Source organism: Leuciscus leuciscus (assembly GCF_965113295.1).
Source record: "Leuciscus leuciscus genome assembly, chromosome: 24".
In the NCBI taxonomy this organism is placed as follows: Eukaryota; Metazoa; Chordata; class Actinopteri; order Cypriniformes; family Leuciscidae; genus Leuciscus; species Leuciscus leuciscus.
In genome coordinates this window covers 7,778,813-7,805,576 of record NC_138723.1, presented here as the reverse complement: position 1 = coordinate 7,805,576, position 26,764 = coordinate 7,778,813, and the positions used below count along the sequence as shown (strand labels likewise).

The 26,764-nt window shown below is 38.5% G+C and overlaps 1 protein-coding gene across 2 annotated transcripts in view; it reads right to left on the bottom strand.

The window, feature by feature from the left end:
- erbin (erbb2 interacting protein) overlaps positions 1–26,764 on the bottom strand; it is a 67,730-nt gene that overhangs the window by 18,524 nt on the left and 22,442 nt on the right. For both annotated transcript variants that reach the window (XM_082157643.1, XM_082157644.1), the window contains exons 2-13: positions 17,895–18,102; positions 14,545–14,662; positions 11,468–11,546; positions 11,289–11,378; positions 10,326–10,382; positions 6,930–6,993; positions 6,639–6,713; positions 4,707–4,851; positions 3,123–3,195; positions 1,436–1,565; positions 624–739; positions 114–183 (exon numbers count right to left, since the gene is read on the bottom strand). In XM_082157643.1, the coding sequence (XP_082013769.1) occupies positions 114–183; positions 624–739; positions 1,436–1,565; positions 3,123–3,195; positions 4,707–4,851; positions 6,639–6,713; positions 6,930–6,993; positions 10,326–10,382; positions 11,289–11,378; positions 11,468–11,546; positions 14,545–14,662; positions 17,895–18,083 (1,206 nt within the window). In that variant the 5' untranslated portion in view covers positions 18,084–18,102. The remainder of the gene's footprint in view (positions 1–113; positions 184–623; positions 740–1,435; positions 1,566–3,122; positions 3,196–4,706; positions 4,852–6,638; positions 6,714–6,929; positions 6,994–10,325; positions 10,383–11,288; positions 11,379–11,467; positions 11,547–14,544; positions 14,663–17,894; positions 18,103–26,764) is intronic.

Sequence of the window (26,764 nt, the reverse complement as noted above, 5' to 3'; positions counted from 1 at the left end):
GTCGATCATTATTGCAACAAACAAACAACCCTGTGCTCGCATTGCGGTCCTGATCACTCCGTTGGTGTTTATTTCACAATAATGACTGTTTAGTGTATCTGAGCTTTGCCCACCTGGTTTTCAGACAGCCACATTGCGGTCATCTGGTTGAGTTTAGTGAAGCTGTACGGAAGGTTCCTCAACCTGTGAAGAAAGAGGACAAAAATGAACAAAACAAAAACTAGATTAATGTTCAATGCATAAGAAAGTTAGTATGACGGCATGCTGATAAAACAAAAAATGGGACATCATCATACAATGGAAACACAGTAAATTGAAAAAGGCCTGACTGGTATAATGTGCATCAAGGCTGATAAATATAGCAGAGAGAGTAGAAAATAGAGCGATATTTTCCAGCCTGTTGAATCCCAGCCAAATCTGTCTAAGTGGTTCTCTCAGAGAAATGTGAAAGCAATGGCTCTCACAGACACCAGCTGCGCGCCCAGGTTGGAAACGTTCCTCATAGAAAGATTTCGTACATGAAGAGTGTCCATTAATTTGGTTTGACCTCACTTACAAAGAAAAATGATTATGCCTGGGTCAAAACATGCTTGGCCGTATATATGCGGCACAGGGGGACGTACTTGTTGTCGCTGAGGTTGATGACCTTGAGTTTCTGCATGTCGCCCATCTCCTCCGGCAGAAACTCCAGCTTGTTGGAGTGCAGGAAGAGAACGGTGACGTTCTTCAAACTGCCCATCTGTCAGATGCACAAGCATACGCATGAAGGGTTAACTGAGATGCGCAGAGACCCGGGATCATCGCATATGAGCTAAACTGACAACAGCAGTGAGAGTTTGTTTGCTCGTTCGGTCGATTTCAACAAACCAATTCAATATATCATTAAATGTTGTGTTTCCAAAAAGATCTTTTGAAAGATCTTTATTAGCAAAATAAATGTTTAGTTAAATTCTTCTGTAAAAAGTGTGTTAAATGTTGCATGATTATGACACCAGCATAAGTTTCTTGGCGGTTCAGTCTGATTCATTAATAAGAATCTGTTTACACCGTAAAATATTATATGATCAATAATATATGACAACATGTTTTACTTTGCTTTACCTCTTCAAAATAAGTCAAGCAATTTTCCACTTTTAAATTATACAAGATTCAACTAATTTTTAAGTCAGTTTAATGTAATTTAAGTTGAAATGACTTACACATCCAGGGTGACTGTACTTAATTTTTTTACAGTGCAGAAGAACAATATGTTTTGTGAATTTGACATTATTAACTGCCAAAAACAAATCAAAGCCACTGCAACCAATTGCACAGTTATAGATATTATTACTTAATTCAAAACTTAAGTCCCATCCTGCACTATTTTTTGTTTCATTATAAAAAATACATCATAATATGGAAGTTAAATGCAATTTCATGCCAGGGCTGGACTGACCTCTGGAGGCATCTGTGCGAGCAGGTTGTGGTCGGCAGCAAACGTACGCAGATTTACACACTGACCGATGGAGGACGGCAGCGCCTCGATCTCATTGAAGCTGCAGTCCAGCTCATCCAGAGTCGTGAGTCTACAGACAAAGACCCACATGTGATACAACTGTTAACATATAATCAAGCTCAACAGTTCTCTATATAAGAAATATTGTGTCATCTTTTAATACAGCAAGGAAGATCGGACTCTATTGGCCTCTATTCAGATGGTTCACACAAACTTCGGTGATCAACGACCTTGAATCTTTGTTCATTAAAAGTCTGACGTCAAACATTGTGTTTTTTTTGGCATGACTACCATGCAGGTGTGCTGAATAAATCACAAAACCATTGAAAACACCAAGGCCGAATAAGTGGATTTTGAAGCTGATTTTCATTTCCGTAAAAAGGGTTTTATCTGTGAAACAAGCAGTTGAACGTTTCTCCAGCCCTGTAAGAAGTGTTGAGGAGAAACTAACTGAAAGGTCTGGATGACACTAAAGTACTGAAGTAGCCCTGAGAAGGCAACGAATCAGCCGTATGTGGCCAAGAGACTGCTTCTTCTCTCCTACAACAACATACATCTTTTATGACCCTTGATCAAAATTGTTGATGGAATTGGGTGACAGTGTAAACAGTGTAAACCCAGCCAAGTTTATGCCAAAATGCAGCATTAAAAAAAAAGTGTGTGTGTGAGAGGCAGAGCAAGAGACATCGATCATTACATACAACTGATCATGACTTTACATCATTAACTAATCCCATTATAAATCATATTAAAGAGCAATTATTGTGAAGTTTCTTCACTCATCTAAAATGATCTCAATGACGGTTTCATATAAAAAAAAATACAAATAGCTCATGTAAAAATAATAATAATAATAATAATAAAGTATTTTATAAGACAGTATATACTGTTACATAAACCTCCCCAGTTCAAAACAAACCAAATCAAACAAAAACAAAACAAAGTCCGCAAAACGACCAGTTGTTATTCAGTGGAAATGTACGTTGCATCAGTGTGATGGGAAAGACCGCTGAGACTAATGGAAAGTTAATCGTGCTTAATCAGTATGCTTTACAATCAGGCTGGGATTAAAAAGAGAATCCTTGCAATCATGTATTCATAATCCCTCTTGGCATATTTTCTTAACCCCGGACTAGGAAATCTAATCTGACATAAGGGATAACCAGCATGTTTGGAAACAAGCTCAAAATAAGAGGTGGCGAGAATGAGGTACAGCGGTTGGCTTCTTTTTTTGATGGATAACAGTCTGTTTCTCTCTCTCACTCTCTCTCACTCTCTCTCTCACACACACACACACACACACACACACAATCCCTCTCAGAGAGCCCATATGGACGTGCTTCCTTCAATCACAGACCCGTTACGAAACCTTCTGTCTGTGACATACAGTGGCTTATGGGTCTGATCATTTACAGGGTTCACTTTCAAACAAAAAATCATTATTATTATTATTATTTCCTTGACTATATAATATAATATCACACGGGTAGATTTCCCCCACCATCAGCACAGAAAACATGAAACAAGTAGGCAAATTCAGTGCGAGTCTACAAGTGTGTTAAGGAGAACTGGGTCATGGTTTAAGTGCAGTTCATCAGGTCGCTGTGTAAGAATGGTGCTCACTTACCCGCCTATCGTGTCAGGCAGGTACATGAGCTGGTTATCATCCACCTTCAGAGTGGTTAGTCTTTTCAGTGAGCCTGTGGGACAAACAGACAGAGAGAGATTGTGTTGCAATTGGTAATTTATACATGCAGACAGAAACTGGCCATTCCACATCCACTTCATTTTAGACGATGAGACCATCAATCTTGCCCATCTTGAAGAAAGAAGCTATTAGAAGAAATTGAATCAGACTGAACACTCGAATATTCAGTACTTTCCACAAATATGGTACAAAATAGTGTCCGAAACCTTTTTCTCTCAAAATATGGTCATTTATCTGTCAGAAAACTGACTGTCGAAGAATTGTAAGAGCTTTATTATTTATTATGAAGTCTGCAAAACCCTGTCACGAAAAATGTGTGATGTCTTAGTACAGGTTTAAAAGCTTGATTTGTGCAATTTTCCAGAAAAAAAAAACATTAAATAGACATCAAAATCAAATAGATAACTTGTGGATTATACATTTTATTTCATTTATATTAAACAAACAACAACAGAAAATGGGTAACAGGGTTGAAAATTTGACCCATTCACTCAGCAGGAGTTCAGAACCAAATGTTGTGTAGTCAGAGACTCTTAAATTAAGGAGATATTTTAAATATAAATAGTTTGATCACCTTTTCTAACAATATTTACGATAAATATTACATAATATAACAATAAATAACGAGATAATTTACTTGTATTCCTGCCATGCTGTAGTAAATGTCCAAAGGATGTTGCTTTTTGAGTGTCATGTTTTACTTTTTATTTTATTTTTAAATTTTTATACGCAGTAACAGAGTTGAATGAAAATTGCAAGTTTCATTTTTAGTAATTAAAATTAGTTGAATAACAACATTAAAAATGGTTTTGGCCATCATGAAACATTACAATTAGACATACATACAATATCAAAATTATGAAGTTGAATGATTTGAATTGTTTGAGTCAAGAAGGTCAAGGGCTTAAAGGTGGAACAGGTCAAATTCACCATTTTAAAGGTGGTGGTTGGGTGATGGACACTGTGTGTTTAAAACTAGCTACTTCTCAAGCTAAACTTGGTCTATGGGAGATAATAGTTCAATCTAACTTGCCAGTCTCAAAAAAAAAATAAAAAAAATAAAAATAAAGTGTACCAGATTGATGAAAAGTGCCATTTAATTAAAAGCCCTTGCAATGAAAGACAAGACCTTGTCTTTTTGTTAATGTCGAGCACCTCTGTCCAGCTCTAAAGCAGATTTCATTAAGTGTTAAGATGGGAGGTATTATTTCCCAGCGAGCCTCAAGGGCGGTGTGACTTGGCCACTTCAACATGCCTGCTCATTAGGGACTCTCCGACTGGGTCATTCATTAGGTAATGAGATTGCATTACTGTTCTACCCATAATCCTCCCGTTCACTTACACATCTAACCTGTTCATTTGTTACAAAGCAGATTAGAGTTGAGGCTGTTAGAGGACATGCTTCACGTCCTGCACTCGTTCTGACTGATCGCATTTAAGAAAAATGACACCACAAACAGTAATTATTGAGTTCATCTCTGCATTTTAGTGTGTGGGTCTTACCTATAGACCCTGGCAGCTGCGTCAAACCGTTGTTGGACAGCAGCAGATCCTGCAGGTTTTCACAGCCGGATATCTGCTCTTCAACCATTTCCAAATTGTTTTTGGACACGTCCAGGTAGCTGAGTTGCTTCAGTGCCCCGATCATCTGCACACACACACAAAACACCTCTCTACATTACTGAAACAAATGACTGATTTCTGAGAAAAGTGTGTGTAACTGAGCAAAAGCGACAGCCACTCTGCGAGAAGAGCTCCAGAAAAACGAGTGCTGTGGCAAAAATGCACTAATCTCAAATCTCAATTTCAATCAAATATGATGGGTGAAATCAGAGCCATAGCCTTGTGTGTATTGCTATAGAGACTAGATGGTTCCTGAGAAGGACAGTGAGGAAGCAGAAACTGATTATTTGAAGAGTTGGAGGAATACAGCTGAGAAAGAGGTCAAGAGAGATGACTGAAGCCAAGCGTGAACTGGTTAAATCCATTTCTCAAGCATGAGGGCAGATTGTGGGCCTGTCTTCCTGTTCCCAAACACACTTCATCTTTCTGTAGCTCCTCTCCAAAAAACACAAGTGTGAAATCCATCTAGCCTAGTATAAAATTGTCACCAGCAATGTCGGGTTACCAAACATTTTGTCTGTCCAGATAAGGGTACCAGGGATAGGGCTGTTTTCTAGTGCAGGTCCAGAAGAAAACTAGTGCTTTAGGCCATTTTATTAATAGCAAACCTGGAGAGACAACAGTCAGTTTTGATTTGATGATGACTTAAAGTGAGCATCAACGGAGCATCAATTATATGGCACAGGACACAGGAATCTTGAACTTCAGATGCACTTGGGTGACGACCGATTGGATGCGAACTGCCTAAACTGCAATCAGCGGCTGTGTGTGACTGTGACAAACCCTGCTGTTGATTAATCACCGCGACCATGAGCCGCTCTCCTGGGTGTGGCGTAAGAAGCTTAATCAAAAGCACTAATAACCGGAGAGAAATTGAATTCTGCAAAAAGAGAAACATATGGCCGTTCGGCCTTGCACAAGGGCACGCCGTCAGTAAGCTGGTCTCTCGGGTCAGAGAGGGAGAGAGGTCAGGGTGCCGCCCTCATATCCGGATCATTTGGAGGTCAGACATGTTTCAAAAGGATGTTCGGAAAACTTGTGCAAAACTCATCAGACTAATGCGAATCCTGCCAGCGAGGCCCACAATTACTGTCAGTTTGCTCTCAGCGGCAAGCTAATGCCTTAATCACGACCCGTTTAAAAGGATCTGGCAGTCTGAAGAGAAGACCATCCTGAAGGAATGTTTAGGAAGGAGATTTTCACCAGCTTGAATCATTAAACGAATGATTTACTTAGAAATGATCTGCTTTTTTGTTTCATGAATAGTGCTGAAGATAGAGAAATTCAGCGCTTTACATTAAACATGAACGCAACAATTTCTGTAAGAATGGTTTAACGAACGGTTTACACAGAAATTTGTTGTTTTCATTTTAAATTAAAAGTTATGTTCTGATCTATTATTCCCTCTTACGGTTATATCTTTCAATGAATCAATGACATTACAAAGTAAATCTATTGCATGTTTTTCAATTTAAAGAATCTTTCAGTTTTTATAATTTTTTGAAAAATGATTTGGTAGTCAGAGGCCAGATTTTTACAGGTTTAAAGGGGGGAAGTTTGAGAACCACTGGTTTAACAAATGATTTTCCACACAAAACATGATCAACAATTTACGCTAGAATACTTTTTACAAATGATTTACACAAAAATGTAACCCTTTTAGCATTATGCACATTCAACTCATGTTTCATGAATGAGGCCAAACGAGTTTATATTTAAATAAAAACAAACAACATTTTTATGAGTCATGGTGAACATGGTAAAAAGACAAAGAAAAAGGCAAGAAAACAAAAAAATGAATGCAAGACTCACCCCTGGTAAAAACGTCAGCTTATTTCCATCCACCCACAGCTCTCTGATTCCTGTAAGCTGCTCCAGTACTTCAGGCTAGACCGAGAGAAGGTAAAACTCAATATCTCATTCTCAGCAAGAGGAAATCTGCCACTAATTTCAATGCCATTAAAGGAGAAAAATGCATATTAGGTGCAATCTAACAGAGAAGGACTCAATGAGCGCATCTGTATCTGCATCTGCCAGCCGGCTGCACTGAGAGCTGGAAGGGAAACGCATGCGACACCTGAACCACAGGCAGGTGATACTCACCACTTCAGTGAACTCATTACTCCCCAGATCCAAGCGCTCCAGCTGTGTGAGCTTATGCATGCTCCTGCAGACACACACACACAGTATTACTAACATTATTAACCATGGATTAAGCACATTTCAGCTTGGTACACAAACATATCTGCGTGATTATCAGTTTTGCAGGACTGGCTGAACTGCAGATGGAGAGCTTGAAGATAAACATCACACAGGCTGGTGACAACCACAACTCTTCTTTTTAAAGACTGCACACAATGACTCCCCGCAGAAAACAAATGGCAAAGACATTTAGCGAACAGCTAGTTACTGCTAATCAATTTTTCATTAGCAGTTTCAGAACACAGACTTCAATCCCCAGCCTCACATAAAATCTGAAGCAATATAAACTGAATTAAAATAACACTCAAATATATTCCCCAAGATCATACCTAGAGGTCAAGCTAAGGAGTTTAAGGAAGTTCCACAGTCATAAATGACAATAAAATATTAAGGCAATGTATTTTCCTCTACTGTAACAAACTATATGCGTTATTTATCCTAATAAAAACCTTTTCACTTTTTTTGGTTTACAGATTTTCCACAAATCTAGGTTAATATAAGTCCACAAAAAAAGTTAATAAAAAGCAAAAAAATTATTTAATGTTTTAGCTTTTTTTGCCACTTATATTGATAGAGATAGTAGAGACCGAGAACGGAAATGGGAACAGGATTTGGAAATGACATCAGCCGAACCAATTTCTATAACATTTAGCATGATACGGTCATTATTCAGGAAAATGTCTTTCAGTCACATGACAGTGATGTGGGAGTCAATGCAATATATTACTTGCTTATTGGATTTCAACTGGAAGCGCATAATTGTTAACTTTATTTATTTCTCTTTACAAAGTCAATACTATTATCTCCATGTTCTATCAGATATTTTACGGTCACCTTGAATGCTTTACAAATCACTTGGGTATCAGGGAATGATGAAAATCTGCCATTATACATCCTAATGCCAATCTTTACAACACATATTTCTCCAGGTTCGTTCTCCTCTTCCAAGCTGCTCATGCGATATCAATATCTGCGTCCAACCCTAAATCAAACACTTCGGTAGGTGTGCTTCAGGGCAGGGTGTAAACCTCTGCTGACGTGGACACCAGATCAACAGCCTACAGGCATATTGTATCCGTGGAAATAGTTAAAGACAAAATAAAACTCAAAATGATTTACGGCACGAGGAATTGTAAAATAAATGGTTATAAACTGAAGGCAGACTTGTAGGAAATTCTGTGTTGAAAGACACACTGGTAGTTGGCCGACTGTAAGAGGGATTCATTCATCCAGGGTTTGGAGGCGTGCGATCAGTCAATCAGCCAAAAAAACTCGCTGACCCCTAATGAGCAATCCACAGCTCATTAGAATCTCTCTCTCACACACACACACACACACACACACACACACACACACACACACACACACACACACACACACACACACACACACACACACACACGAGAGGACTGCTGAAACAACACAGCCATAAAGATATCCGGTCAAAGTGTAATAATGGTAAATGAGTAAGAGATGCATGTGACGGACAGCTTTCAGTCTGTCTTTGATTACTTGTGTCTTCCTGGTATTCTTCCTGATCCAACACAGTTCATGCATTTTACTTCTCCTGATCTGCAACATGTTTTCATTTTTGAAGAAATTGAAATTCGATTTGCTGTCTGGTTGTTTGAGAAGCTGCTTGGTTTGAAAGTGACTTCTTTGTGACTTGTGCGTCATACATCACTACGCTATTGACAATAGACAAAGGACCTTTTTTTTGTCTGCAAAATTTCACCAAATCACACTAGTGTGACCACAGCTTGAGAATGAAAATCATAGATTTGATCACACCTTTTTAACAATGAGCAGCTTCAGTTAAGGAATCATTCATAATTGTGATGCTTTCCTTAGTAAACGCTAGGAAACATGACTCATCAGTGATGAACATTCTTTCTCTCATTTTATATTTGATTAGTAAAGCATGAAATTTCTCTTTTGCCATACAAAGGTCAACAGTTTGCTTTCAAATCAGAACAAATTAGGGCTGTCGGTTTAACACGTTAATTGGTTTTGGAAAAAAATAGCGTGTAAAAATTCATGCATTTAACGCACTCGCCCCACCCCAGATCTAAGTAGTTCATCTTATATTTCATAAAGTTGCCTGGTGAAAAACATGAAGCAGAGCAGAATAAATAAATAAATAAATAAATTAATTAATTAATTAATTTCACTGCATGATGGAGCCTATAGAACAGTTACAATATGCCCTTAAAATTCAAGATATACAGGCAAAAATGCCCTGAATGAGTTTTAGTCTCATATTTATATTATATGATATAATATCACGAGTGCTGCTTCTGTCCCGAATAGCACATGTGCAAATGTTAAAAATCTATATTGATTTTATACAACAGTTCAACAAATAAGAAGTTAATATTGTGTTATATTTTAGATACAATAATGTCTTTGTTAATAAAAATATTACATAAAGCGAATCAATCGGGCGAACCAATGATTCAACGAGCCATTCATTCATAAAGAAAGCCATTTACTTCCTTTCTGACTGGATCAGCCGTTTGAACCAATCAAATGAATGAATGACTCACTCACTCATTTAGACATTTACTGCCAGTTTTAGTTTCTTATTCAGAGTATTATTTCATTTAAAATAATATTTCATATTCCATATTAATAAAAATAAAATAAAAACACATTAAAAGGTATAGTTCACCCAAAAATGAAAATTCTGTCATTGCCTAAAGGTTTGTAATGTCTTTTCTCATTCAACACAATAATGACTTTAACTTATCTTTTGCGGTAAAATTATCTTTAAAATCGCAACATCGTGTAATTAATAAGATTAAAAATGTATTAAAAATGTTTAAAAACCGATTTAACAGCTGATTTATGGTGCTGTAGGTATTGTGGTTAGTTCATGTGCTCTAAAACAGAGACATTCTGCTCAAGTGGCTTTTGTTTAAAACATTTAGGGCAGTAATGAGTTGTTTTGATCTTTGCGGACTAACAGTAACCCAACCACCACACTCCAGGCCTGTGTGTTTCAGGACGGAGGAGTCGGAGGCGCGGAGATCGCCTCTGTGGCTCTCACACACAAAACTAAACAAACGAGCCCTCACATGATGCAATATTGGCTCCGGAGCCAGAAATGATTATAAAACCTGTCACAGCATGTCACTCCAGAGCCTCTTGCGTAAGACTGAACAATATGATGCCGCAGAGACAGAGAAAGAGAGACGTTTGCCTGTATTTATAATGCGATTATCAGAAGGAGTGCAGAAGCACGAATCATCGTTTTAATATTTTAGTAATTCAAACGAATCCCAGAGCCGCACTTACTTTGGCAACATCTTTAACTGGTTCTCCCGCAGTTCCAGAATCTGCAGTTTGGTTAGTCTGAGGAAACAGAGAAAGACAGAAAAAAAAGAAGAAGTTAGTTATATAAACACACATTAATATATTTATAAACTGACATCTACTAAGAGTAATTAATGCTGATGCTGCAGTTTATACTGTGCATTGCAAACAGAACACTACTATATTTTGTGACTGCACGGTTTAAAATCAAAGAACTTGAGGTTTCAAATGTACCGTAAATGTTAAGTAATAAATAATAAAAATTTAACAACAATAACTGTAATAGCACCTTTATTCTAAAACCCCCTCGGTCACGAACTTTTGTAAGCACTTTACGTCCCTATGCTGGCATACTGACTAACTACATCCTCAAAATATACTGTGGTCTTTCAGCATGCAGTGGAAGTATACCGACTGTTGTCCTCAAGTGACCTCAACAGGAACTGAGAGACATGTTGCATGTGCCATTTGAAGTCTATTTCAGGCTGTGTGTGCATGATTATATGTCAAAGATACCACTGCACGATCTTTCACAGGAACTGCACTGCATTTTCATAGGAAAGCATCATTTCTGAGCTGTTATTTGTGATTCAAGCTCCAGGAAAATGTTAGGACGTGCTTTCTGAGGAAATTTTGCATGTGTCATTTTAATAGATTTACAGCTTGTGTAAATCAACAAGCTGGATGATGCTAGTTAAACCTGTTTTGAGTGTGCTTGGAAAGCCTTTTCAGTGTTTTGTAGAACAGTTTTGTCCATTTTATATTTTAATGTAGTACAAACTTTGGCCAATCTTGAATCTAGATGCTGTCTGATCTGAAACAGGAGACTGAATTATCTTGTTCTCTCTAGGATTGTTCGTGAGTGTGAATCTGTGTGTGTGTGTGTGTGTGTGTGTGTGTGTGTGTGTGTGTGTGTGTGTGTGTGTGTGTGTGTGTGTCTCTGACCTGCCGAAGCTGGCTGGTAGAAACTCTAGGAAGGCATCGTTCAGGTAGAGCTGGGTCAGGCTGAGGAGCTGCGTGAAGCCTTCTGGGAGTCTGTGGAGACACGAGAGCGCTTTCATTACATTACATCACACACACACACACACACACACACACACTCTCTCTACTAGCTATATACCCACTTTGATATAGGGTTCACACTCGCTTCAACGATGCTCAGGACTTTACAGTTCTTGATATTTTCAGGGAATTCCTGGATGCCTGAAATTTAAAACAAAGAAAAGAATGAACTTGATTAATAATTGCTGGTTTTATGTTGCTCTTTGTGCCTAGGGTATAAAATTACTTCAAATGAACAATTTGCATTTGGTTCAGTTACAACATCTCGAATGACTGCATTTTTGTGTGGATGCGGACAGAACACTGTACTATAATACTCTGATGTGGTGCTGCTGTAGATTCAGAAAACACCACCAAAGTCAATGATGCATTAGCTGTCGGGATTAAACACAACAAGTGAAAAAGACTATTGCACATGAAACAACAAACACATGATGGAAAAATACTTCAAAACGGACTTTCAAATGGCACTTTAATAAATAAAGATCCTGGAAACTTACACTATAACTTTTTTTTATTTTTAATAATTCTATTTCACTGATTTCAACTATTATATCTTTGAGTCCAGAGTTAAAATAAATGTGATGGAATGTGACCTACACTACCAGGAAAAGTTTGGAATTATGAAAAAAAAAAAAAAAAAAAAAAAAAATTTTTTTTTTTATATATATATTTAAAAAGAAGTATTTTCTGCTGCATTTATTAGATCAAAATTACAGTAAAAGATTACAGTAATAATTACATTAATTCTGTGAAATTGCATTAGAAACTTTTTTATTTCTAAGTGAATATGTTAAAATGTAATTTATTCCTGTGATCATCATTACTCCAGTCTTCAGTGTCACATGATCCTTCAGAAATCATTCAATATGATGATCATAGGAATAACTTACATTTCAACATATATTCACAAAAGCAGTTATTTAAAATTGTAATAATATTTCTCAATATTACTTTTACTTTTGGATCAAATAAATGCAGCCTTGTTGAGCATTATATAAACGCTTTTTAAAATGTTGACCAGTATTGTAAAAAGTTTTTACAATGATTACTGGTAGTAATCGTTACACAATAATTGTTCAGGGGTTATGAAACGAAGTATAATTTGGAATTATTATTTGCCAAATTTTTTAATATGGAATCATTGAATATGCCAAAATAAATAGCTGCAATTCAAAGAAGTCCCCGTCCCTATTTGTGCCCCACTTAAAAAATAATACATAATATGTTAAGTAAACATTTCTCAACTAGGTTTTTCTCTAAATGGACTACCAAAGAAAACGCCCCCTAACGCTGTTTTTAGAAACAACTCGAGTTCATGCAGCGCTAGAGCTAGACTGCACACTTCCTGTCCTACCAACCACAGGAGCTGGAGTGTGACATCAACGTTATGTTAAGATATCCTCCCTCCAACGCACTCGGATGCAAACTAAACCCGTGAGAAGAGACAACCACAGGTGGGTCTGCATCAGCCCAGACACACACACACGCATCAGTGAGCTCTCAGATCTGCACCAGGTGACCCTGTGCTCGCTCTGGTTTACTGTACAGCACTTCTGATGTGTCATTACACCGAGCGGATATGCTAAAAACAAACACGTTTCCTGGAAATGCAGTAAATGTAAGAAATTTGATTAAATTGCCTCAAATCTACCAGCGTCCTCCTCACTGCAATGCAGATGTGCAAAACTAAATATATTCAATATAGTCAGCTAACTGGTCTAAAGGAAACCCTGTAACACTAGGCTGGTTTCAGTGCAAGATGCGCAATAACTCAAGACTTCAGTCTGAATGTGTGTGTGGCTGTAGTGCCTCTACTTTACAGGGGAAATACAGCAAACAATCTAACAGCTAAAGCACAGCACAAAATCATGCTAATTAAAGCACCAGTGCTAAAAGTAAAAAATTAAATAAAAATCACCATGAACTTCTCAAAATCCCTACTATTAGGATGTGACCATGAAATAAGAAGGTTTTGCCTGAGCCTCGCTGTGCAGGTCTGAGACTGTCACGTCTGTCATTGCTTTATCAGATTCTGCAGCGCACCAGCTGACAGATGAAGTGATGTGTAAACAGAGACTCAGTGTGTGTGTCTGGTGTTGCGGTCTTCACTTATGCTTAAAAACTGAATAAATTGTTTCCGCAGATTGCCATCAGTTTACAGGATATCAAAGCTAGTGGTTATTTAACTTTCCAAAGCAGAGCAAGAATAAACAGTGTAATAGTGTAAACAACGGCTCTGTTCCAATCCCTAGAGAGATACGGTCTACATAGGCAGCTACCTTCTTACTAGCGGCGTTTACAAAGGATGAAGAAGTGCAGCAACAGGAACCCAGGGGTTTAGCGATGTTAGCATGTTGCTAAGCTATTAGCACTATATTCTGTGTCAACTGTCACACCTTTTTCACCATAGATCTGATCTAGATCTGGATGTAATTCAGGAAGGAAGGTTATAGCAGAAGTGAAAGTACTTCAAAGTGTTAAAAAAAAAGTTATAGAAATAAACTGTAAAGCAAATGTACGGAACTAAATATTTTTCATAAAAAATAAAACTAATATATATATATAAAATAAAAATGGCTAGAAAAGCAAGGCCATGTTAACCAAGCTGTGTTCCAAATTTGAAGCTGATATCACAAAAACTGAACCCGCTGAAAGGATTTAAAGTACCGTTTCCATGCTAAAGCAATGTCCAATTTCAATTGGAAGGAATTTTGACTGTTTAAGCTGATTATCCCTAAACTATGATGATTACTGAATTACACTGACATAAAACACATTGCACACACAAACACCACATGTTTGATTAGCATGAAATGCGTTCAGCATTTTTACAGTGCTGAATAAGATATATTCATAACTGGCTCTTGTCTTGAATTATACGTCTTGTTTCTGTCTGATAACCACCACACAATTATAAACCAATGAATGACACATGAAAACAAAATGTTAATTTACGAGGATTCGCCTGGAATTAATGGTGAATTCTGTGTTGCAGTGTAAACGTGGAGCTTGAAGAGATGAGCTGAATTACAGTGGATGAGGGCTCAGTGAGTCCGTATATCAATCTGCCTCTGATTCGGTTCAGAAGCGTAACTGGACTCCGAGAAGGAGAAAGAAAAGTGGCCGTTCTGCTTACTGTTCTTGCTGATGTCGAGCTCCCTGAGATTGGTGAGGTTGGCGATGGCCGGTGGCAACGCCGTTAGGTCATTGTCTGGTAGACTCAATCGGTAGAGCAAACTGCAGTTGAAAAGTTGCTGTAAAGGATTAGAAATGGAGAGACAGACGTTTGAGAAACATTCCTGGAAAACTTTAAGAAGAATGAAACTTCATATTAATATTCCAGCTTTTTGCAGAGGAGTTGGATTCACTTAAAATTGATTTTTTGGTGAATTAGTTCTGCATAGGTGAAACAGTCAAAGCAAAAATCAGGTTAAAACTTGATCAGATCTCGATGGACCTTCATGTAATCTAATTCCATCCGGTCTGAAGGAAAACAACACATCTGCAACACAAGGCCGTTTCTGATGGAGGACGAGAACGACGTGGATAAACAAACAAGTCAGCCCAGTGGAAACGGTTTATATGAGAAGTAGAGAAAATCGAATCGCTCCGAGACATCCTGCCAGTTAAAGCCCCACTAGGTAAGATTTCCGTTTTGGTCAAACAACGACCCCTAGAGTCGCTGTGGACTACTTGTATTTAACGTTACTGTCGTAAATACCACTCACGCAGAGCAGTCTCTTCACTCACGGCCTGATCCCCTCCCCCCTGTATACCGGTCCCTGTTCAGTCGGATGGAAGCTGTAACGAGTGGAAATAAGGTGTGGCCCCTTTAAGAGCTGCGCGCGCCCTGTTTAACTGTCGGCAGTCTGTATTGTATGTGTGCCTCGAACACCCCGTAAGCTGGTTGTTTCTATTTGATGCTCATTCTTGTCCTATTTTTGTCTATCAAGTAATGCTGTGGACGGTAGAACGTGTGACAGACAGTTACACGAGTTCGATTGGGGAATAAACACAACGCGTTACAAATCGTCGGACATCGAACAAGCACAGCTAGCCTCCGAAGATGTCTAAGTTACTAATCCATCAACAAGAACGCCAGGTGCTTTTTAGCTCACACCAACGAGTGAAAGCTTGTCCGAGTGATATACAATATAAGCAATATACTTACAAGTCCAACAGCATGTGAGGACGTGTTGGGGGAAGTGAGGTAGCCTATGCCGTAAAGCAGTCGAATTTTGTAGTTCTTTTGTGTGTGCGGGGGTTACTACCCGAACCCCGAAGTTTAAAAGTACGATTAAAAACGATACAGACCCCGTCAGGCTATGGCAGACATGTCATTCAACCTATTGTAAGTCGATGTACCATCACAAGAGTCTTGGAAATATATTATGAAGGTTGAAAAGTTACCTAGTGCTGCTTTAATATCTTGCAATTCAGACTTTCAGAAAATACTGAGTTTATAACACAATTGTGTCTTTATTTCTCACAGTTCTGAGTTCATATTTCACAATATATATTTCACAATTCAGAAATTTCTCTCAGAATTGCGAGTTTGTAACACATGCCAATTTCATAACATTTGGACGAATTGATGATTGAATTGAACAATTGATTGATGAATGTGATGAAATTATCACAGATTTTAAACCATTTCAGATCAAATATGTAAATATATTAATATAGAATACAATCAAAAGGCAAAAAATTGCCCATTTACAAGTAACACGAGTTAGGTTATCAGATCACTTTTTCATTTGAATTGTAAAGTAAAACATTACTTTTAAATTTACAACAAAATATCTGATTTTCTTTATCAAATAAGTAATGCAAGTTACTTTGTTTTCCCGTTTACTGACTGACAGCACTCCTGTCCGCATGTTGAGATAAATCATGAGTAAGTGCAGAGGTGTTGTGTGTGCGCTGTGTGTGTGAACGATGGAGAGTGTAGCTCTGAACTAAATGTGAGCACTCATTTACTCACAAAAACAGATTCAGTATTCCTCAAAATGAATAGAAACAGTGAAATGCAAACTCACAATATTACACAAACCTGCTATAATTAAATAATGATAAATCACACAAATATACTTTATGTATTTAATCTCACTTTATTGACCAATGTCTTTGCAGCAGAAATTTGATGATCCAATTCAACCATTAGGATAAGCAAAACTGACTTTAGTTAAACATCACATTTGTGTTCCAGTGTTTGTTTTTATTGCTGATGTGAGAGTGTTGAACTTTCTCCCTGAGCCCTGTTCTTCTGTGATCCAGAACGGCAGCGCAGCTGAAGGGTTTCTCTGAGTTGCGCCCTCTACTGTACAGACGTGAATTTGCATTTCCCTTATTCTTTTCACTTTTGGTGTGAAGGGGTAGCCTGGGAAAACCCAGACAACTTCTGGCAAATTTAGATTTGCTCTGCAAGTAGTCTGGCAAAGAGCTCATTCAAGCCCATTTCTAATCCGTCGAAATCGAGGCACCGATCAGAAACATTGAGGCGGGCTTTACACGATGATGATCGCTCTGATTGATTTTAGGTCTATCCAATTGCGCCCAGAGGCATTTGAGCGACGTCGTTGGTGAAGCGCACCAGCTTTTAAATGCATTATTATATTCAAACTGCAAACACATGAGGACAGTCTCCATGAAAGACCCACTGGCAGATGAACGTGCTGCTACAATTCTCTCCGAAACGGTAGAAAATTAAATTCGATTTATTAGAGGATTTTAACTGTGACAAGATGATTGACAGGGCAGTTTACGTGACAGGACGCACGCGACAGATCCGTCCGATAAAGATGATGAAGTAGTAAGTCCCAAAGCTTGCCTACTTTTTTGCTACACATTCAAAAGTAAATACCTTTTCTTCACAAAAAGAGTACATACTTTTATGGCGTAGTGTAACTTAGGCGAATTGGGACGCAGCATATGGCTTTACACGATGACGATCGCTCTGATTGGTTTTAGGTCTATCCAATTGCGCCCAGAGGCATTTGAGCGACGTCCGTTGGCGACGCCCCTTTGGAAATGAGTTATTAATGAAGCTTTGCCAGACCATAACTCAGTTACTACTGAGAATGGTCTGGTTTTAACCAGGCTAGTGAAGGGGCCTTTAAATTTGCCAAAAATAGAAAATTTTATTAAAAACAAGCAAGCAAGCCCAGATGAGAAAAAAGTAATGCAACATTACTTTTCATAAAAAGTAACTAATTAATGCAATTAGTAACTTTTTTCGGGAGTAACTCAATATTTCAATGCATTACTTAAAATCAACTTCCCCCAATACTGCTGCCAACTAACAAAAAAAGGTCACGTTTCACCGCCTAAGCACTAAATAAACTTTTTGTAGACATGCAGTGCAAGCGTGTGAATGGTGCGAGTGCAAGCGTGTGAATGGTGCGAGTGCAAGCGTGTGAATGGTGCGAGTGCAAGCGTGTGAATGGTGCGAGTGCAAGCGTGTGAATGGTGCGAGTGCACTCGTACTTTGGGCAGCTCATCGATCTGGTTGGCGTCGAGGTAGAGCTCCTCCAGGGTTTTCTCGAAGCCGAAGATCTCCTTGGGCACCTGCTCCAGGCTGCAGTGAGAGTAGTCCAGCGAGGTGACGGTCTCCTCCTCGCCCCGCAGGCAGCGGCACGGCACCAGCCGCACAAACAGACTCCGCTTGCTGCTCATCCTCACGACAGCTCAGGCACTGCAGACGAGCAGGAGAACAAGATCAGCATCTCATCAACGTTAATTATTCAAGGAAATGAACACTGGGATACGCGATAGTGCTGCCAAAACAGCTTGGTTTACAGCTTAGTTACACAAGGAATCAGCTTTTTACGATTCCTAATTGATTTTGAGTAGGTATTGTTTACATCACTTATTTACATTTTATTTTAAATTATTTAAAACACACGTGTCATTTTAGACAGTTTTAGTTGTTTTCTTTTGGCAAAAATGTGCTTTCATTTTCCTCATTAAATTTCAAATACATTTTTCTACAAAACAACATTTTCATAGACTGTAATGTGTCATATAAAGATCAAAACAAATTTTGAAAAATGTATCAACATGATTTTATGTTTGATATATCAACAAACAAGTCAGTGTGTGAAACATGTCTGCTTATGTGTGTTGTTGCATCAACATTCACAACGTGAGCTACATGTTATGATCACAGCTGAATTTTACATTTTCTTTTTTCTAAAAGCATTGCTAGAGCATTACTAGAAATTAAACTAAAATCTGCCAATTATCATCCTCGTGCATTTCTTGACCCATTGTTGCCAGTTTGCTGTTGACGGGTTTTCTGATTTTGTCAATGAACAAATGAATGTTTCCTTCAGTAATTTTGTTGGCGAGATTAACACTCTTTTAAGGTATAAACATACTGCAAATAAAGCCGACAATTACTCAATCTACAACAGCACTGGGAGGAGCACATTAACATTCATTAAAACCTTTATATTCACGGCTGGCCTGAAAAACAGCATCATTATACAATGTCCTTTCATTCTGTTGAAATGGAAAAAAAGTCCTCGAGATGGCATCAGAAAGGGCGGCCCAAGGTTTGCTCATGAATTGACAGAGGTTTTCACGAGGTGCTGCTCTATTTATCCAAACCCAGTGGCAACAACAATCGCCTGCTGTACATACAAGCATTCTCTGGTGTTGTTTGTGTGTGGACCGTCATGAAGAGCCCTTCAATCTGCATTTAAATGAGGCGCCACAGCTAATGCTAGTCAGAAGTATGAGTGTGATCTGAAACCGGCTGACAGAAATCAACTGAAAACTATCAAAAACGTTTGTCGTCATAAAACCAGGGTCACTGAAGCTCAGTTCTGCACCTTTCACAGGACGTCAGTCGCCATTGACTTTAAAGTCAAGGTGAATTGTTGGTCAACAATGCATTTCATTTTGTGAATCTGACACAGGATATTCAACAGGAACAATGCAGTATTGAACTTTTATCAAAAGCAGTTGGATCAGGAAACAAAGCCCGACTGAATGACAAAAGTCACTCAAGCAATGGCTGAAAGTCTCTTTGGCGGCTGGTTAGTGGTTCACATTATGCAATAGGCCACATCACATCAGCGTCACAGGAAAGGTGATTCACAGAAAATAGTCACTACACTTACAAATCTTTCTTTCTAGGAATAACATCCGTAAAATAAAAAAAAGTTAATCAAAGAGTGAAATCAAAGAGTGTTGACTCTGTATATAGTAAGAAATACAGATCATATATACATGATTTCTATATACATGAGTAATTGTGCACTGATGTAAGTGATCCTCCAGATTTCGCTGTATTAGGACACGTCACAGCTCAAAACAATTACGAAATGTAAAGATTGCCTGGTTTTGTTTAGAGCGACTGTAAGCGATTCTCAAAAGGTATTAATGAAAATATGATCAGATGTTGCAGGAGAAAAGTCTGACGCTCAGGCAATAATAAATGATGTTTTTTTTACATTAAATACATTACATTGATGCATTACTTTTTAATAAGCTTCATTACGTGAAAAACAGGAATAATGTTTAATAAATATTTACTAATAATTTTATAAGATAATAATTTTAATACAAATGTAATACGATTTTATAATAACTTGTTTATAATGAATTTATAATTCATTAAATAAAAATACTACTACTACTAGTAATAAGTTAAAATAACAAATAACATTATTATTGTATATTATTACTACTACAACACTTTATAATACTAACTATACTCCTAATACATATGTTTTTATTTCCGTAGCCTAATAGTGATGAAGTTATTTCAAAAACAGAAAGTAAACAATTACAGTCTGTCCTGAATATCAGTTACTGGACAGTTGAATATAAAAATAACCCGTATCCATCATAACGGCAGATAATCAACAGAATCAGTTCATAACCTGCAATCTTTTGGTACGAGGCCCAGATCTTTGACCGCTAAGCTACACTGCGCCAGACAATAGAAGCAGTTGTTTTCGGTCATTAGATATTAAACACACTTGATACAGTAATACACTAGTCAAGGTCAGGCATACATGGGTAATGTCTGATGAAAATGACAGGTCAATACTTCTGGATAATGAATGAAGAGATTGGCTGATCATCATCACATTGTATGAATCATTTAGAGAAAGTAAAAGCACAGGCCTCGAGCCTCGTTCCTCTTGGAGCAGGTCCAGGCGCACCATTGTGTTTCCACACACACTGTGTGGTGATTACATGGAGTCCTGCGGTATTGTGACAGGGCGTCTAGAGTGTCTGCTTTTAGACATGGATTTCAGCGCACAGAGGAGACGCGAGCGGGAGGAAAAACAAGCCCTCTCAGCCTCTGGCTGCACTGCAGCGCATCAAGGGGAGACGTGTGAGAAGAAGGGTGAGAGATTTCCGTTTCTTCCAACCAGTTGTTACGTGTGCCGTTTCGAGGCCATGTGATGAATCTGATGAGGAAGAGGAGCGGGATTACATCACAGACACAGGAATGCGGCTGCATCAATGAGATCCTTGTGGAGGAGTGTGGAGAATGTGACCTTTCTCCTGCTCCTCCTCCTCCTCGGACGGGCGCAGCACATCTTCATCACATGTGCAGGAGTGTTTGGACCGAGGGCATCCAAACAATCACTCCTTCAATGAAAGTCACTGTGGGTACGCCTGCCGATAGGGGGGGACAAACGGGTCTGTTGTCCCGGGCCCAGGGTAGGCCTCATTAAATTATGGAATAATAAAAAAAATATATAAAATTAAAATAGGCCTATTTGTGGGAAGATTATGCAATATTTGAGTTACATAAAAGCTTTTTATTTTTCTTCTTCCTAATTGTCCTTGAAATAGTGGTCAAGAACCCCCCACCCCCAACACAAAAATGGTTTGGCCACTGATAAAAATTTTATGTTGTCATTTGATTTGAAGATCAGTGCGCTCAAAATGTCCGGTCAGCACAAGTCCGGTGCTCAGAAGAGGAAAGAAAAGAGACGAAGAAAAGAAGACATTTGAGGCCTTAGAGATTTTCTAAACAAATATAAAATAAAAAAAAGGTGGTGACGGTGAAGCTGGAACTAGTGAAGTCAACGTAGAGCAAGGTAAGACACAGCGCAGCCAACGTTTATGAGCCGTGTCAGGGGTTTTCCTGTATTGACATTTTTTTGGACGGCCACCAAAGCAGATTTTAGTCCCGCTAAAGCCTTATTTGATCGGTGAGTGATGTAGAATAGAACGAGTGCTAAGATTATCTCGTCCCGGGCAAGACTCTGGGACACGACCAGTCAAACTCCATACACACCTTCTGCTTCAGTGCGTTTCAAACGCGTCGATGGAAAGGCTTAAATGATTGAAATATGTTTTGTAGACAAATACACATTTTGCTCAAATATAGATTTCTTAATATATTAAAAAAAATATGTTAAGCAGGTATGGGTCAATGACAAATAAAGAGTTTAAGATGAAGCAAAGTCAAAATCTTTTAAAAATCTAGTTTAAAACTTGCGTGCACTCTTGGTCTTCCAGTTGGCTTTGAAAAACTATTACTTGCATGATATTTTACTGCCTGAACTAACCCTTGCCTGGTCACAAAAGGGTCAAATTATCTGATTATCTAAGAGAACTTCCTAAACTTTGACACACAGTTATGAGTCTGCGGAGTCGCCCTCTCTGTGATATTTCCTGTTTGTATTTTTGTACCACACTTTTCATATGTAAAATGCTCCTGATGAACAGAATAAAGATCATACAGTCTGCATGCAAATCCTTCCCAGCAAACACACGACGTACCAGTTACATCATTGGTAGTTTTTGGTAATTTCATGATTTACGGATTAACAACATGACTACGACACTGCATGCTCGTCATTTCTCTCGCACTTTATTTATAATGAAGTGATATCCAGCACGTGGGCTAGATTTACAGTGCTTTTGATGTTGTATTTTGGCATTTTCAAGCTCAATATCCCCAAAGAAATGATGGAAAAGAACAGCAGGAACTTTCTGCAAGAAATCTCCTTGTGGTTCAACAGAAAATAGTCTAAACAGCACTTTCTGGAAGCAATGTTAAGAGTGCAAATGTGTAAGACTAGTGAAACCCTCGGTAAGGCTTCGTAAGGTCATGACAGCCACAGCCGTTCAACTTTCACAACTTCTGAGTGTGGCTGTTGCGGAAAGTTTGTGCAGCGAGTGATAGCGAATGAGAACACGCTGCTCTCCAGAGGCCTCCTCTTATCAGGCATAATAAACACGCGGCGGGTGACGTCCACTAGCGGAGGGAAATACTGATGCAATCAGCGTAACTGACGAGAAGACGACCCGTCGTCCACACACACAGTGTGTGTGTAAGAGCTAGAGGGAGGGTGAAGGCTGAGGACCACGAGCAGTCGGGAAGAGCTGAGAGATCAGCATCCAGTCCAGGCTGAGCACAACCGCTACTGCACATTTATTTTACAAGTGCAATTTTTTGCTCTTTTCATTCTAGGCATTTACTCTCCTGAGGTTTAAACACAGGCATGCATCATTTAGCAATTTGTAGTGCATGTGAAAATATGGTTTTACGTCCTATTGGCGCTGACGGCATCATGTGACGCGTGCCATGTGATACATCCCTCGGAGAGGATGAGAATGTCTCTAAAGGAGCAATGCAGCTCACCAAGCCAATGGTAATGAACAACACATGGCCTCTACATGAAGCAAAAAACTAAACACATTGAAGGAGGGGCCTGAGCCAAATCTAGAGACCAGGATATCAGAGATCCAGGGCTAACTAGCAACTAGAGATCAACCAGTATTACCTTTTTATGACCATTAGCAATGCGGATAAGACCCCCTGTGGCCAAAGCTTTTAATGTTGTTTATATGTCTGAGGTGTTTTTAATGATCTTTAAGACAAACCAAGTGCAAATTCATCAGTCAACACCATTGATGACTTTTTTCCTCCCTAAAACTGAAGTGAACCAAAGATAGTCTCAAAAATAAGCTTCGGAACCGTCACGAACATGTAACCAATCCCATCAACGTGCAGAGCTTTTCTCATGGCTTTCTATGATGTTCAAAGCGTTGCTAAAGATACTGATACAGAAGGCAGCCGCCTGACTCCGAGAGGGCGAACGGGAATATGTTTTGTGTAACATTAGCATTATTAGCTGTGTAATAACAAGGCTTTTCAGAACAAGTATCATTCTGATACATCGACTTGTAGACGAGTCTGTATAATTCACTCTTCCTCTTCAGAATCAGTTTCTGGTTCAATCTTCAAACTTATTTGGCTGATTCAAACCAATATTTCCACTTGGCATTGTGTAGCGTTTACTACAATTGACCGAATGCATCAGGTAGAGCTGGTGTGAGTGAGTGGAGGCAGGGCTAATTTGCATATTCATGGCTTCCGCATACATTAAATGAAGCAAGGGAACGTTTTCTCAAAACATGTCACAATCATTAGTCTACAAAAACACAAGCATTATGAATATTTGATTATCACAAATGTAGCTATTCATGCTTCATATGTTCAGGCAAAGTGGTTTTGCAAAATGAATAGTGGCAAATTAATTTTAATCTTAGTTTTGGGTTGTATAATTGTTAAGCTACACATTTAAAAATATTAGTTATTCAAATAGTGAATACTATTTCTTGGTGCTGTTTTTAGAGTCCGATCAAGGCCCTATAATTTCTGCGATGTGGAAAATGCAGACGGAGTCACAGAATACAGTCATGAAAATAGAATTTAACACAAATGTCATGGAATTTGGCAAATTTTGGATGAATAAATCAATAGTAGGGATGTGCAATTAATCAAATCGGAATATGAACCATCTTCTGTGAATATTAAACCCGTAAACCTCTGCAGTGCAGCACTCTGTTTGGCAAACAATAAAATGAATTGTTAGGCTAATTGTCAGTTGATTACATTTTAAAAAGATTAAATCATTAATGTTTTATGGCTTTCTTTGATGAATGTTTTTGAACAATTTGTATCAAATCATATCTTGTATCTAGAAACATTAAAACAGACAACAAAGAATTTCTGAAAAAAATAATAATCATTTCATATTATTGCAAAAATTATAATAAATTACTACTTCAATTATCATTATGAATTCATTTGATTAGACATGCTTTATGATTGTTTAAATTTAATTAAACCTTCAAAACGTAATCCAGAACAATTAAAATGAAAAAAACAAACAAACAGGAATTTGAGAAAAGATAAAAACGGATCTTACAGGAGATATTATTGTCAGAGGTAATATTCAAGAGCCCCGATCACGGGTCTCTCTCCATCAGCACAGCTCATGAACAGCCTAGCAACTGCACAGCAACAGGTTAAAAAACACTCAGAAATGCAAGTGCACAGCAGCGCCCTGGCAACAGCAGTGCCCTGGCAACCAACCACAACACTCCAGCATAGCGACGGAAAGTTTTACAAGCACCAAAACTGTAAAAATCTAGTTAGAAACTATTCTTCTCACGTATCGTAACTGTGCATGTTGGCATATCCAAATGTGTGTGTGTGTGTGTGTGTGTGTGTGTGAGGGGGCAGGGAAGGGGAAAGAGAGATTTGCCTACTGGCACAACTGTCACATCAAACAGACCTCCCACAATCTGTCCTCCCTCTTTTGTGCCCATCCACACGGCTCTCTTTATCCGGAAAACGCCAGCCCATCGGGAAGCCTTTAACCCTTCGGGTCACCGCCATTGCCATGGTTACAGTGGGAGTATGGTGGGGAGAGAACAGTGGACACTGTGACAGACACCGCAGCACTGCTACACAACGACAGCGCCTCAAGGTTACCGGGATCATGTGGCATAAAAACAGGACGGAAATGTTCCAGAGAAAACACCTGTGGGGTAAAACTCACACCTAGAGAACCGAGGAGGAGGAGGAGGAAGCCCTTCACACGCATGCTGGCACTGTAAAGCCCACTGCTCTGGGGATGGTTTTCACGGATCACTTACCACTGGATTTCTGTGTAAGACAGTACAGGCTAATAGTTGAAAAAACAATGTGAATTGAGAAGCTTACAGGAAATGGTGAACGGGATTCTTTAATCCTGCTTTAAAAAGGAAAAGTGCTTCAAAACTGTTCAACATTGCTCTTTCGCATTAATCTAGAGCAGCAACAAATAATTAATATAGTCAATAATAATGAGAATTTAAAAATCCTTTATTGAATAGTTGGATGCGGAAAAACTTGGGAAAAGAGCACGGCCCAATTTACTAAAAGTGGTAGTTTCAGAAGCTAATACGTAGTTTCGTGTGGGTTACCCTGTCGGGTAGGCTCATGTTTACAGGGAACAGAAATTACTAAAACAAGTTACTGTGAACTATGACACTGTGTTGCCATACACGGGCACAATACACTGGTATTGACAACCATCATATTTAAAAAAAGGAAATATTATGTTAATACTACACATATTATCATCGTAAATAATCCAGCATCAGAAGCTGACACCACATTTTATGACGAGTCTATTTTGGAAAGAAATCTGTGAACAAAATCTGCACAAAATCAAGTGCCCGGAGAAAAGTGTCCGTGTGTGAGTTCAGGATTGTGTGTAATAGATCTGCAGGAGGTTCTGATCAAAAGTAAGGTCTTTTCGTACAATTTCGGTTCCCTACACTCAAATTTTGAGTGATTAACTGGCAAAAAAAAGATTAAACTTTATTAAACAAAATTGACAAAGATAAAGATGAATTCGACTGATAACATATATATATATTTTTTACATTTTAAGATTTCTCAACAATATTGCTGTCGTCACGTCTTTTAGCCATGATAACTGTGTAGTTAACATTTGATATGGCGCCAGCCCTATTTCCTCAGTGTCTTGTAAGTGACAGGGTCAAGTGTGAATATGCAAAAGATTTTTGTCTGTTCCTCAAACAGACTTTGTATACAGAATAAAAAATTGCTGTAGAAACAAATTTTACTCAGAAATTGCTAGTAAATATCAATTAATTACCAAGAAATGGCAAGTAACACTGAATTAAGTGTGAATTTTTAATATATTTTTTAATATATTTCTTCGAATACACATTTTTCTAATAAAACAGCATGAAAAAAGTGCACCAGGGACTTTCAGCCTGTAGTTTGGAACGACATAATTGAGTGAGTTTTTGGTTTCTGGTGAGATTTCAGCAAGGCTCTGATGAAGAAGATCAAGGCTGTGAATCAGTGGCTCCGGGGCTCTTGTGGGAACTCACTGACCCATTTCCCGCAGCTATGTGGACCGGCTCTGATGACCAATTAAACAATGGTCACATTTTAAATACAACAGGGCTTTGCTGGCCTGCACCCCTCCCCCAGTCTGCGGTTATCGAGACTCTCTGCTCACAACAGGAAGAGCTCGTCTGCAGCGTCTCCTGATGCAAAGCACCGTTGC